This window comes from Buteo buteo, chromosome 6 (assembly GCF_964188355.1).
Source record: "Buteo buteo chromosome 6, bButBut1.hap1.1, whole genome shotgun sequence".
In the NCBI taxonomy this organism is placed as follows: Eukaryota; Metazoa; Chordata; class Aves; order Accipitriformes; family Accipitridae; genus Buteo; species Buteo buteo.
This window is the reverse complement of record NC_134176.1, coordinates 24976793-24990236: the sequence shown is the minus strand read 5'-3', so window position 1 is coordinate 24990236 and position 13444 is coordinate 24976793. Positions and strand designations below refer to the sequence as shown.

The following is a 13444-nucleotide window of genomic DNA, read 5'->3' as shown; positions in this document are numbered from 1 at the left end:
ATGTTCTGCTGCAGCACAGACAGACAAATTGAACTTCTTCTAGGCAATAACACACCTTCTGGCAATAGGCAAGGACATGCCTCTGGCCACAGCCAGAGTCTGGTGTCATACTGACATATCAAGCTCGGCTCTGCTTGCTGACTAGCATAGATTTTTTTCTTATGTGTTATGCATAAATTATGCCATTCTTGATTGCACCCCTACTGCCTAGTTGCATTTCTTGTAGCATATTCAGTGCTACAAGTGCTTCTGCTTCCTTGCTATTCAAACCTTCTCAAATCAGTAGACTGCCCCTCCTCTGCCATTCCTTAGCCACCTTTGGAATCTTCAGCCCTTTTAATCTTTTTCCCAAGTAAATTACTCCTGCATCCTGCTAATCTATTTGCTTTCTCTGAACTCACTCTGTGTAGTCTGCATCTCTCTGTTAATGAGGTGTCTGGAAGTGAATGCAGGATTCCAAGGCTGATTATTATTTTTTTATGATGTGCGGTGCAACAATGCTGGGGGACCCTGGTAATGATAAGACCTCATTGTGTTGGATGATAAACAGGGAAAGGAATGATGACCTCGCCGTGTCATAACAAAATGCCTGTGTGTTTACTTTGGTCTTTTCTTCCGTAAATCACTGCAACCTTTTGTCTAATTTGTGATGCACCTTCACCCTGAGGTCTTACACAGCCTAAACGCATGCTGAATTTCTCCCTTCTCCTGGGCAGAGGTTTTCACACATTTGTTTTCTCATTTCACATAACTGCATTCTTCCAAAGTGAATTCTGTATATGTTGTTTATCCAATGGCCTTCTCAATAAGGCTGAAATAAAGGCCCATAGTGATGGGGTACAGTACTGGAGAATTAATGTATATAAAGGTTTCATGTTTTTTTCCTAAACTTTTTCTCTAGAAACCGGAACTCCTTTTGTCTGAATTATAATGATAGGTTGCTATTCACTTATTGCACTCTAAGCCGCAGAAATGTAACTGTCCTTTTTTGTTTGGAATTCGACAGTATTGGTGCTTTCTATCTTAATTTAATTTTTATCCTGTTTTAGAGGTCTGTCAACAGACAAAAATATGCAAAAATACTTTAGTGTGCAGCACAGCTCCATCTCTTACACTGTGCATTTTTTTTTCCAAAAGTAAAGACTGTTTATATGCTTATATCATAAATCCCTGTAACATATATTCTGTATGCTAACTAAATTATACCAAATGCATTCCTCTTTCTTAAAGAAGCCATAAAGTCTAGTTTCAATGAATTAACTACTGCAGATAGTCAAGGTTGCATGCTGGGAAAGAGGTAAATATAAGTACAGCAGGGAAGGGAAAGAGAGTATGGGGATCTTGCAGTAAAGATTGTCTTGTACCCATGACCCAGCCTATGGGTCTGAACAGGGCTGTGACCCCTCTGTTTTCATGGTAAGGTGAATCCCGAACTTCTTTTATGTTGCATCATGGTCTGCAAAAAGCTATGACCACAGATCTGTAGTAACCTGTCTGCTGACACTGACTCAGGAGGGGAGACCTGCCCTGCACCTGGAGCCTACAGCCGTACCATAAGAAGCTGTTATGAGGGTGGTGTGGATAACTTGGTAAGAGGTGTTTTTGTAGGATTCTAGGATATTTGAGGTTGGAAGGGACCTCAGGAGGTCTCCTATCAAACCTCCTGCTAAGGCAGGGTCAGCTATGAGGTCAGACCTCATAGCTTACTCAGAGTGTTATCCAGTCAGGTCTTTAAAACCTCCAAGGATGGAGACTGCACAACATCTCTGAGATACTTGTTCCACCGCTTGACTTTCCCAACCTATGCCATTACTGCAGCACAGAAGGAGAATCTGCTCTCTTTGAAGAAGCCCATACACCAGTGCCCCAAATTAATAGCTTTCCAGGCTTTAGCCATGACCAACCAACAGGTTTGCAGAACTGCCAGCCCTTGTTTGGACTTGGGTTTAATAGGTATGAGGCATCACATTGTGCCCCAGATTGTCCTCAAGTCCTCATCTTCAATAATTCTGTGCTGTTCCAGATTCCTGGAGGGCAAACAGCTGAGGCAGAGAGGGCAAAATGCAGTTCACTCAGTGTGTGCACAGGTGCGGTGGTTGATGCTATGATCAGTCATGATGTCCAAGTCTATTCCTCCTGGTGTGCAGGTCCCTGCGAGGCTGTGTGAATGAGTGACTGGCTTAAAACAGACTATCTGGCACGTCCTTGGACTGTCAGCAAGTGCTACTCAGCTCTTCTAGGAGGTCACCTGGTACTTTAGTCCTATCCAATTTTAGAGCTTGTTGATCTATGAAACCTGTAAGGGTCACTTCATTGCTCCAGTGATCTCTGCTGGTGATTCAGAAGGGAAACATCATTCCCCTCAGTCAGAACTTACAATAACACCTGTGTGGCATTAGGGGAGCTGCACTACAGGAGATCGCAGGGCTGTGCAATGCCACCTGTGTGGGTTATTTGGCATGGGGGCAGCATTCTCCATGATGCAGCAGGTCCTGCTTGAGAGACCAAGGGTTGTCCCACCTGGTCTTACAGCTGCCCCTGTTATGTGCTGCAGGAAGGGTTCCTGTTCTTTCTCCTCATTTGTAGTTACTTGGGCACTATTTGTAACAAATGCTCTTCTCAGAGGTGGCTGCATTTCAGAGGTAGGTAAAGCAAGCTCTTCCCTGGCTGTCTGTTTTTTTGCAGGACAAGCTGTTGTTAGTATCCCTGTTACCTCTTCTACCACCTCTGCTTATGGGGACAGATGCCTGTTTGCTGCTTATACTGTGTGTCTGGGGACGTGCTTGGAATCATTTATAACGATTGTCTTTTAATTGTTTGTTCGGCACTCCACTGTGGAGCACCGTGCTGCTCTCTGATGGCAGGGAGGGCCGGTGGTGGGATGTTAGGGCAAGGCTGCTGTGTTAGTGCGTGGCAAGGGATTGATCCTGGGTCCTGGGGATGTTTGCTTGCTCCTAGGAGGTTTTTAACTTTAATAACATCTCTTGGTGATAAGGAGCAACATCATGGAGGGACACGGCAGTGACAGGATGATTTAAACAGCCTTTCTGTGCTGCTTCATCTTCACAGACATCGCAAATCAGATTAGCATGGGTCTGAGGAAAGGAAGGGGAAAAGTGGGGGACAGTGTGATGAAGGGAGGGGAGAGGGGACCGATGTTCATTCTGGTAAGCAGATGGACAGGCCAAGTCTCCTCCCACCCCTTCTCTGCCAGGTCCTGCTGCCATCTGTGGATGGAAACACCTGAGTCTTCCTCCAAGCGGTCTCTCACCCACCCCAGCAGCTCTTTCCATGTCTTCCCTGTGAATGCCTGTCTGCCCCTATCTGCTGTCTTACTTTCCTTCTCATTACCAGAAACCCCATTCCTACCCACAGGTATTTTCTCTTTTTTATGCCAGGCAAGCGTCCTTAAATAACCCCTGACCCCACAAACACCTTCATGGTGCCCTGTGCCTGGATCCTTCCCTGAATGTCCTGGGTCACCCCGCCGTAGATGCCAGCAGCCACCTTGTGCGTTTGTCAGTGCGAGGAGCTGCAAGAGCTCTGTATGGGGACGTCGGTACATACCGGAGCCTTGTTCCCTGCAGTGTTGGCATGTGGGGGCTGGCCCCCCTCCCTGGCAGCCACCCTGCTGTGGGTGGCAGTGTGTGACCATCTCCTGTCTCCTCACAGATCTCTCGCAACCTGGGGAAGCTCTACAGCGAAATGATCTTTGTGAACGGCTTTGTGCACTGTGACCCACACCCAGGCAATGTGCTAGTGAAGAAATGCCCAGCCTCTGGCAAGGCCCACATTATCCTCCTGGACCATGGGCTTTACCAGGTATGTAGCTATGGGGGGCCTCCAGGGCCTTGTGAGGCTGCCTGTGGGCATCAGGCTGAAAGAGCATACCCGGCTGCACCCTTGCCCCCCTAACCCTGTATTAATAAATTTTTCCTGTTACTCCCGTAACCCTCCAAGGATATTTCCTGGCTCTGAAATAGGGGATAGGGCACAGCTAGAGGGCAGAAGGCCTTCCCCCCAGTTCCCTGGCCTCTGTGGACTTCTGGGGGCCATGTTTCCCTCCCCAGGTGCTGAGCGAGTCATTCCGCATGGACTACTGCCACCTTTGGCAGGCCCTCATCAAGGCCGATATGAAGAGGGTGCAGAAGTACAGCCGGCGGCTCGGAGCAGGGGATTTGTACCCTCTCTTTGCCTGCATGCTGACCGCCAGATCCTGGGAGTCTGTCAACAGGGGTATTGACCGGTCACCAGTCTCAGCAAGCGAGGTAGGTCCTGTGTGCCCTTCCCTGCCGTGAGCCCGTCCTTCACCTCGGGTACCTTTCTTTGTTGTAACCACTTGCGCCACTGATATCACAGTGATGCTGGGCAACCCCTGGCAGCTCTGTAGCAAATTCTGCATTAATAGCTGAGCTAGAAAAAGCCAGGACTCATTCTTGCAATGTGTTTTATAGTGGCTGAACTTAATTTCCCAGTTTCACTTGTCATGGGCTGCTTAAACTTTGTATAATATTTTAATGGCAAAGTGTTCACCAGTTCTGGCAGGGGAAACATTTGTAGATCAGCCTTTTCTTAAAAAAGTGTTGAATGCAGCTGTGCAGGGAACCATCAAGGAGGATAGGTTAAGGTAGAGGAGACATAAAGACTTAGTGGGAAGACATGAGAAGGATAATGCATTATCACTATTCATGTAAATGACTATCAGCACTGATACAAACTCCTAAAAACCCTTGGAAATTACCACCCAATCAGAAACCCTATTAACTTGGAGTCAAGGTTGCTTAACTGCAGATCCTGTCAACTCAATCACTACAAATCTAGGAAATTGCCACTTACATTCTCCACCCTTTCCTATCCACAGGTGCTGGGATCCTTCTCACACCTCCTTGCACTCCTGACACGCACACAGTGCCTTAAGAATAGTAGCAGCCCCTGCCAATTGTGCTGTTTTTAGAGATGAGCATAAAGTGATATGATTTCAGCCAGTGGACTAGTGTCTGTAGGTAGAAACGTTGTATCCTATGGTTTGTTTTTACCTGCATGCATTTGTAGAAGAGAGGATGAAATTCATTTAAGTAGCCTTATAATACTGTCCTATGAAATTCTCTTCTGGAAATCTCTTCAGGTTGGCGTTTTATTTTGATGGATGTGGCAGAATTTGCTGCACTGGCTTGCCATTATCCATAGCAATGAGTAGGTCAGATACCCTGCATAATGGACACCCCTGCCCAGTAATTTGATTGCTTCCTATCTGAGTTAATTTTCTGCATATCAGAAATAATATAGTGACTGTCTAGCAGATCTGTGCTTGATCTGGTGAGTTCTGGAGCTAGTAGCTCCAGAAAAAAATGCAGAGACACCAAAGGGAATTGACACAGAACTGGCTTCAATACTACAAGGCCAGTGTTGAATCTGAGCTAATAAGCAATGTTTATCCTAAACTGGCTTGTGAAGGTTATGCCAGAGGTGTAACTGTAGTCGCATGGTGCCTTGTGTGGGCTGATGAACTTCGTCATTGAGTTGAATTGTGTGTATGCTCTGTTGTCTTTGTCTACATGAGACAATTAATGCTGAAACTGGATAATCCTGCAGCAGATAATGGGGAGCTGAGCAGATTTGCTGTGGCATTAGGAAGTGAGCTGCTGCTTGTCCTTAGTTTAGAGGTGAATTTGAAAGATTATATCAGTAGCAAGAGCCAAGCTATGTAGGCAGGTACCATCAGCACAGAGCTCCAGAGGGTGTGCCTGAGGATGTATCTACATAAGAGTAGCCTGTGAGACAAGGAAGCAACCCTCCTGAAACAAAATCTTATCTTCAGTGCTGTGTCCAGTCTGGGGCACTGCATATCAAGAAGGGTTTGGTGAAACTGGGGCAAGTCAAGTAGGAAGCTACAAGGACTAGTGGTCAAGCAGATAACAATCCATGAGGTAAGTCTGGGAAAGTTAGGGCAGAAAAAGCCTAGAAAAGTGCGGGTCGAGAAGAGTTGTAGTAGTGATTCTCAAATCTGTTAAAGACTGCTGCAAGCAGGACAAGAAGTAATGGGTTAAAATTCAGCTAAGAAGATTGGGTTGAAACATGAGAAAAGCCAGATCTAATGGCAAGGCCAGTGAAACACTGGTGTGGATGATCTGGGGAGGCTTTGAGTCACATCACTGGAGAGTTTTACGAGCAGGCTAGGCAAATGTGTGAGGATTGCCGTAGGCATAGTTGTTCCTGCCTTAAGCCAAGGCCAGGCAGCTGACTGTTCAGGATGGCTGCTAGCCTCATCTCATCTGATTTTTATGATTGTGTTTTGCTGCGTCCTGCAGTAGCCTCAGCAACTGCAGCCAAGGGGCTTTTCTTAGGTCCTGTGGCATAGCTCATTTCTTCCTCTGCGCACAGACTTCGCCGTTGACAGAAAATGACAGTTCTGATGACAGATCATGTGGTTGTTTTGTGATGTGGACAAGCAGCTGGAGCTAAAAATAAAAAGAAAAGAAATAGAAAATAAAACCTATGTGTGGAAAATAAAGTAGGCTCTGCAGTGATGCTGGCTAGGGTAAGGGATAAGAGATAATCAGGGATGAATTTTCTGCCAACAAATAATGGAACAAAACATTTAACGTTTAGGAGAGCTAAGCATCTTCTTGCTGAAGCTTTGTGTATTTGGTCAGTGACAGAGGCAGGAGGACACGAAGATTTATTTGTCAGCAGCAAAGCAGCCACGGTGGTGTGTGAGCTGTATATGTCTCTGACCATCACAACCTGCACACTCTATTTGTGCAGGTCTGTTTCTTTCTAATAAGTCTGAAATTCACCAAGAGTATGATATCCCATATTGTGAAACATAGGCTGGCTGGCCCTGATTCCAGAGGCGAAAAGGTTTTAGAGCTGTCCTTTCCCTTTCCTACAAAGGAGTCTCCCTCCTGTAAGAAGTCATTTACTGTCCTCTGCATGTGTCCTGCTGGATTCAGGAGATTTCAGATGTTCCAGGAATTTGCTGATTCATGTCATGGCCTCTGTAGGAAGAGGTAGGGACACGGTATGCATATGGGATCAGCTCCACACCACACCGTGCTACATTTACTGGTATGGTGGGGGAACTCTCAGATCTAAAAAAAGGCAGAAGAGTGGGGGCTGGCTGTCTTGCATGCTATGGTGGGTCATGTTTGGAGGAGAGCCCATCTTAAGTGGCTCAGGCTGTAGCTCATCAGTTATCACTGTGATCTTTACTGTGGGCAGTATATTTGTTAGAAGCTGGGGACCAAGGAACATGAAGGACCATGCTGTGTCTGCCTTGGTCTTACACTCTTTCCTTAAGCATCTGCTGCCAGACAGGATATGGAACTAGATAGACCCTTAATCTGACAGATGGCAGTTTTTGATCTTTTGAGTTAGCATGACGCTTAACTGCATAATGCTTTCTCACCTCTGCTGAGTTGTGTTGACAACAGAGGACTAAACTAGGTCTTGTAAACAGCTTCATCAGTGTAGCATAAAGCCATCAGCTGCATAGGACAGCAAGACAAGGAGCAGCCTGGTTGTCCTTGCAGCATGCCTCCACCTTCCTGAGCAGTCCTGTGCTACCTGCAGCTCTGCCAGCTTTGGGGCTGGTGAGGTGAGACTTGGTCAGAAGGCTGCAAGGGCAGTAAGGAGACATGGTTGCTGTGGGCTGCCTGGGGCCAAGAACTGAGATAGCAGCGAGTGCCCTGTTTTCCTAAGAGGCTATTAATCCTGCCAGTGAGGGGACAGGGCCTTATCTGACTGAGGGGCAGGTGGAATATGGCAAGAGTGATCTGCGACTGTGCTGTGAGTCCTTGGGACAGCCAGGTGTCTGCAGGAAAGCAGGACAAAGAGCTCTTTAGCTTCTGGCCTAGAGTCCTGGTCTGGAAAAACACCATCTCTTCCTGCCAAATCTCATCTGCATCTGGACCTGGGTTTCCCATGCACTCTCAGCTTCTCTCTCCTTTCTCCCTGACATGACCTGGCTGGCCGCAGGACGTGGAGATCCGGTCCAATGCTGCTGCTTACCTACCCCAGATCACCCAGCTCCTCAACAATGTGCCCCGCCAGATGCTGCTGCTGCTGAAGACCAATGACTTGTTAAGGGGGATTGAGTCAGCCCTGCACACGCGTGCCAGTGCCAGCTCCTTCCTCAACATGTCTCGCTGCTGCATCAGAGCCGTTTCCACGTGAGTCTCTTCTCCAGGCCCCAGAGGCCAGACATGGAGCAGCCGGGGCTGACTGTCCCTGGGGGCCAGGGGTTGCGGGGGGATCCCACAGCCAGCAGGCCAGCCATGGCCCAGTCCCACAGTAGCTGAGCAAGGTGAGCAGGACAGGCCCTGCGATGGCGGTCAGGTCCAACCAAAAGTCTGTATCACAGTGCAACATCCTGGTGACGGGGGAGGTCCAAGGTCAAACCAGAAACTCGATCTGTAGATCGGGTCTAGTGGTTGTCAGCCAGGTCCACGGTGAGAAGACAGGGCTGAGGTCAAGCCAAGAGGTCAGTATGTGAGTTGAGGTCCAGGTCAAGGGGCTTCACACGGGGCGTGAGCTGGGGACCATTACTCCTCCAGTGTAGCTCAGGCAGGGACTGAAGGTGCAGGCCTGAGATTAACTGGAGCTCCTGAGCCTATGAGCAGAGGGTTGGGGGAGGTCTCAGGCTAGTCAGGGCTATTAAGGCTTATTAGAGTCCCCCACTCAGGGCCCTGACAAGGCCTAACTTGACCTCTTGACCTCTTACTCTTAGTGGTGGACCTCTCCCCCTCATTAGCACATCTGCTGTGATCCTACCCCTGCTCAGTTACACATCTCAGCCTCTGTGCTGTTCTCACGCCCATCAGCCTCTTCAGAGAAGAGGTCTGTCACCCTGGGGCTGGGGACAGGGATGGAGTTGGAGGCCTTAAGGTAAGGGTTTAGGGTTTGGCCCCGCCAGAGGAGGGGAAGGGGCTTCTTGCCCATTACAGGCACCACCACTGGTAAGTATTTGTGGGTAGGAGAGACCTGCGAGTTCACTGCTGCCAGTTTCTGCAGCCTGATTGAGGGGCTAAGGCTGACTGTGAAGATCAGGTTGATGTTTAAAAGCCAGGAACAGGAGTCATGCAAGTGATTTCCATCTGTGAGTCTTATGAGTCAATGCACTTCTGTCTCAGATTCCTCCTCCTTGCAGAAGAAATAACAGTTATTTTTCGCTGGCTGATGAGGGACCTACGAAGCCCAGTTAACCTCTGCTTCTAAAGAAAGGTGGAGAATTATTTTTCCTGGAATCAGTGTGTCAGGATTGCTGGACTCTTATGACTGTGCTACCAGGAAAGGCTATAGGAGTGTGTACCTGTCCATGTTAGCTGAAGTGAAGCTGGGCGTAGAGGCAGAGGATGCCATGGCCCAAGGTCATGACATGCAGTGGGGAGAGAACCGGGCTCACAAGGGAGCAGGCTGTCTCTTCTGCCAGATTCATGCTGGGAAGGCAGTCCCCAGCTCCTCAGGAACACTACTTGGAGAAAATCCCTACTCCCAGGGGTCACCACTGCTGATGATTCTCCAGATGTGGGACATTCCCCTCCCCTGGGGAGCATCAGTTGTACTGAAGATGTAGGACAGGCCCCCTTCCTGCTGGCCTGTATCCTGCTGGATCTAATGCAGCTGTTTCTCTCATTCTAGGTACCAGAGGAGCAAGAGTCACTCGCTTTACAGGAGGGCCCAGATCTCACTTGCAGAAGCCCTGAGCCTCTGGCAGATCAACTTGTATGAACTCTTCCTGTGGCTGAAGGGGTCCCAGCTGGGGAACTGGGTCATTGCTCTCCTGAGCCGGATGCACCATTCCATGTACTGACATGAATGGGTGGGAGAGGCCCAGGTCCTCCTTCCCTCCCTTCTGCTCTCCACGGCACATTTGCCTTTCTGACTGTTTCTGTCTATTCTGTGGGCTATTTTTGGTTCTTGTTCCACGTTACATGCTGCACTGTCCTTGCCTGTTACAGCATTAGCTTTCTCTGTGGTGCTGAGAGGTGGAGTTGGTACTGGAGCTCTGCTGTTTCATGGTTTAGGAAAAGGAGGTGCAGGATACTGTGTGTCAGGAAAGGCAGGGTACTTTCTTTCCCTATCTGAGTAGGGGAAATTCCACTCAGATTCCAGTGGGACTGCATTGGAAGCAAAAGCCTTTCCTTGGCTATTTCTTAAACAATCTTACAGAATTTGAGAGAATCCCAACCCTGCTTAGAATGCCCCAAAACATTTCTCAGACCCTCAAAGAAAGGTGGTAAATCCCTTTAAAATCCAATAGGGTTTATATTAGTTTTTGCAATCTCCTTAGTCTGATTTCTGTTCAGGTGTGCAGAGAGTTTCTCAGAGCAGTGAGTCCTTGTGGAAAGCTGACACTAGGGCTTCCTCTCCCAGCAGCAGGGAAAGGTGACCCTAATGGTGAGAGTGGTGGACTGGGAGTCTAGCTTTCTGAGGTTTGTCTCCAGTCCTGTCAGCAAGTGCCTCTGTGTTTCTGGACTTTTCCTGGCCTGTTTCCTTGCAGGTGAAATGGGGGGACAGTGGTCCTGCCTCTTTTCCGAAATTCAGGGAAGGCAGGAGGAATGACAACTCAGGGCTCTGAAACTGCTGGTAATGTATGTATGCTGTACAGTACTGCCACACAGCAAAATAAATGTGTTGTATCAAAGACCTCTGGGGGAGGGATGCCTGGCTGCGTACTCAGGGTGACATTTGGGCCTCTAACTTCAGTCCTGTTTCCATTTCTCCACTGAGTGAGTGATGCCAGGCAGCACTGTTAACTCCTTGCAAGCCAAATGAAACGGCCTCTTGGTCTCTCCTCTTCCCAAGAGGTTTGTTCCACATCTGGGTCCTCTGGTGCTGCGTCACATGTGTGTTGGGATGGGATGGAGGAGTGGTCATCGTTCTGCTGGGAGGATGCACCACTTCTTGCCTCCTAGATCCACGCTGAGCCTGCCGCCTCCATGCTGGGAGCGTGCTGCAGCACATCTGTGAGACATCACCATCCCTGTGCCATGCACTGAGCATTTCACCTCGTCACTGCCTGTGATGTTTCACTGCTCCTGCCTCAGACAAAAAAACCTGCCAGTTGCTTGGTGGTGCAAGTGACAGGTCTGATGGCTCTGACTGTGCAGCTATGGGATGGCTACCAGGAAGTCTCACCCAGAGGCCTCCTTTATGTGAGAAGTATCTGGGATTCTGGGAGACATCCCTGCTGCTTGTGAGGATTCCTGTAGCCAGGAAGGGTGGATGGAGGTGACTGCTTAGATCATTTCAGCTTTCCCATAAACTGTCTTGGTGAAAGGGGACATGAAGGACAGGATGGGAATGTCCCTCTACTGCCAGCAGGCTTGCTAAGCTGAGGGTCGTTACTCAGACACCCGGGCTGTGCCAGAATAAGACCATGCACTCTCCCAATTTGCATGCAGTTCCCCAGCTTGCATGGGTGCAAGACCCTACCTTGCAGTGAGTCCATTTGCATGGGAAGGGAAGCAGGGGGCAGAGTGTAGGTGACTGCATGCGTCAGTCCATGAGGAACCAATTCTCTTGCTGGCTGTGTGGGAGAGGGAGGGGGTGTAATCCAGAAAAGGTATCTGACTGCAGGTGTGCTTGGGCATGATGAGTTAGTTAGTACTGCGGACATGTGGCTTATGACAGTGATTGTGTACATGCACAAGAGTGTAGGCACAGCTGGCTGGCTCAGGACTGTCAAGAAATGGTGTGTGATTGGCAGAGTTGCAGATGGGGAATTACTGAACTTGGGTTTTTGCTCTCCTGTGCAGCCAATTGCTTGACCCTGGCATTAGCTCTCTGAGCTCTTCCTACTACAGAGGCAGCAGCAGGAGTGATATGCTTTCCCATCTTTGCTAAGAGCAAAAAAAGAAAGCCCAGTAAGACTGAATGTCCTTGCAAAGCTTGTCCCCAACCTATGCAATGACAGGTCAGAGATTCCCCTGACTTCTGGGTTGTTTGATGGCATCAGGGAATGGAGTGGTGGTCATTGCAGTGACAAGACTCCTGAGTTGACAAGGAGTCATAGGGGCCCTGGAATATTGGTCCTGCAGCCTGTACATGGGTAATCTTTGCTCATGTGAGCAGCCTGACTGAATCAGTACCTTGCTTAGGCACTTACAGCTTGTAGGCTGGCCAGCGTGGGTGGGCCTGTCTTGTTCTCCTCATAAGTAGAGCTCCACTCAGAAAATGGGCCTTGTGTACCCAGTAAAGTCCAGGAGACCCTCTAGCAATGGTCACTGACTGCACATCCTCATCTTGTAGCTGCCCCTGCAAATGTTTTTGCCTATCCATGTCTGGATATACCGACCAGAGCACTGTCTGGGTCTCACTAACATCTGTGTGTGAAAGCTCATCCCACAATGAGACTCTGGTCATATCCCTCATTTCCAGAGTATCCTGTGTTATGGACAGGCTCCCCGCAGCTGGCATTTGCATTGACTGCCAAGCCCCCAGCCCACTCTTGGCCCTGCCTGTTCATTCACGCCTCCAAAATCCCACCATGCGACTGCTGGTCCCACTGCCTGAGGAAGGTTCTGGCTCTAAAAGCGGTAGGGAACCAGCAGCCCCTCAGACTGTCATTTTGGCAGCGTGCAGCAGACAGAGAGCGAGTTGTATTTGGAAGAGCTTTGTCTATTGTCATTAGTCTCTGCCAGGAGGCTGCGTGCTTCAGTCTTAGCAGTGGGACTCCTCCGTCAGTTGTGCTCAGCTCTTACCCTTCCCACGGTCAATCAATGAGGGTTTGCTTGCCTGAGGAAAGAACAAGCAAACACCCGGAGTTTGACCCTTTAACATTCCTGCCTTGTCTTTTTGCTGAAAGCTCTCAAAGATGAATGTGTTAAAAGGGGTTTGAAAAGACACTTTCTCATCCCAATTTGTGGTTGTCAAACATGGGTAACCGGGATCAGCTCTGTGCACTTGGCCTCTCCTTCCAACCTGCATTTATTGATGTTTTCACCACCAGCAAACACAACCTCTGCTGCTCTCCTTGCAGGTCACACATGGGCTGCTGCTGGCCCGGCTTCAGCTGCAAACGAACTGAAGTTTGGTGCAGGCACTAAACGTTGGCCTTGCAGCAGACTCCTGAGCCTACCAACTCTTTCTTGGGACTGACAAGTCGGGGGTAAGAGCTGGGGCCAGATGCGCAAAACTGATGGGCAACTTTCAGCTCCTGTAATATGAAATACTACATTGTAGCATCATAGCATTTCCCATCCTAAAAGCTCTCGGTGCTCTCTGAAGTGTCGGGGAGCTAACAGTCATTCATCTAGCATTTAAAAGTACCATCATTAGGTTGGCTGGAGGTGGAAAATGGGGCAGTCAGGGTAAATGACGCTGCCGTGCAAAACTGCAAGAATTTAGGGTATGAAGTGAACACACTTTTTCATATCCAACTGACAAAAAAGCGAGAGAGTGCATTAGTCCAGGCTAAACACCATAGCCTTTACCTAGCACA

General features: G+C 48.8%; 1 protein-coding gene across 5 annotated transcripts in view; it reads left to right on the top strand.

Annotated features, from left to right (window-relative positions):
* The window catches only part of ADCK1 (aarF domain containing kinase 1), an 81023-nt gene extending 69969 nt beyond the window's left edge, over positions 1-11054 (top strand). For all 5 annotated transcript variants that reach the window (XM_075030076.1, XM_075030073.1, XM_075030074.1 and 2 more), the window contains 4 exons: positions 3673-3822; positions 4071-4268; positions 7978-8171; positions 9640-11054. In XM_075030076.1, coding sequence (XP_074886177.1) covers positions 3673-3822; positions 4071-4268; positions 7978-8171; positions 9640-9811 — 714 coding nt within the window. In that variant the 3' untranslated portion in view covers positions 9812-11054. The remainder of the gene's footprint in view (positions 1-3672; positions 3823-4070; positions 4269-7977; positions 8172-9639) is intronic.
* Positions 11055-13444: the final 2390 nt, after the last annotated feature.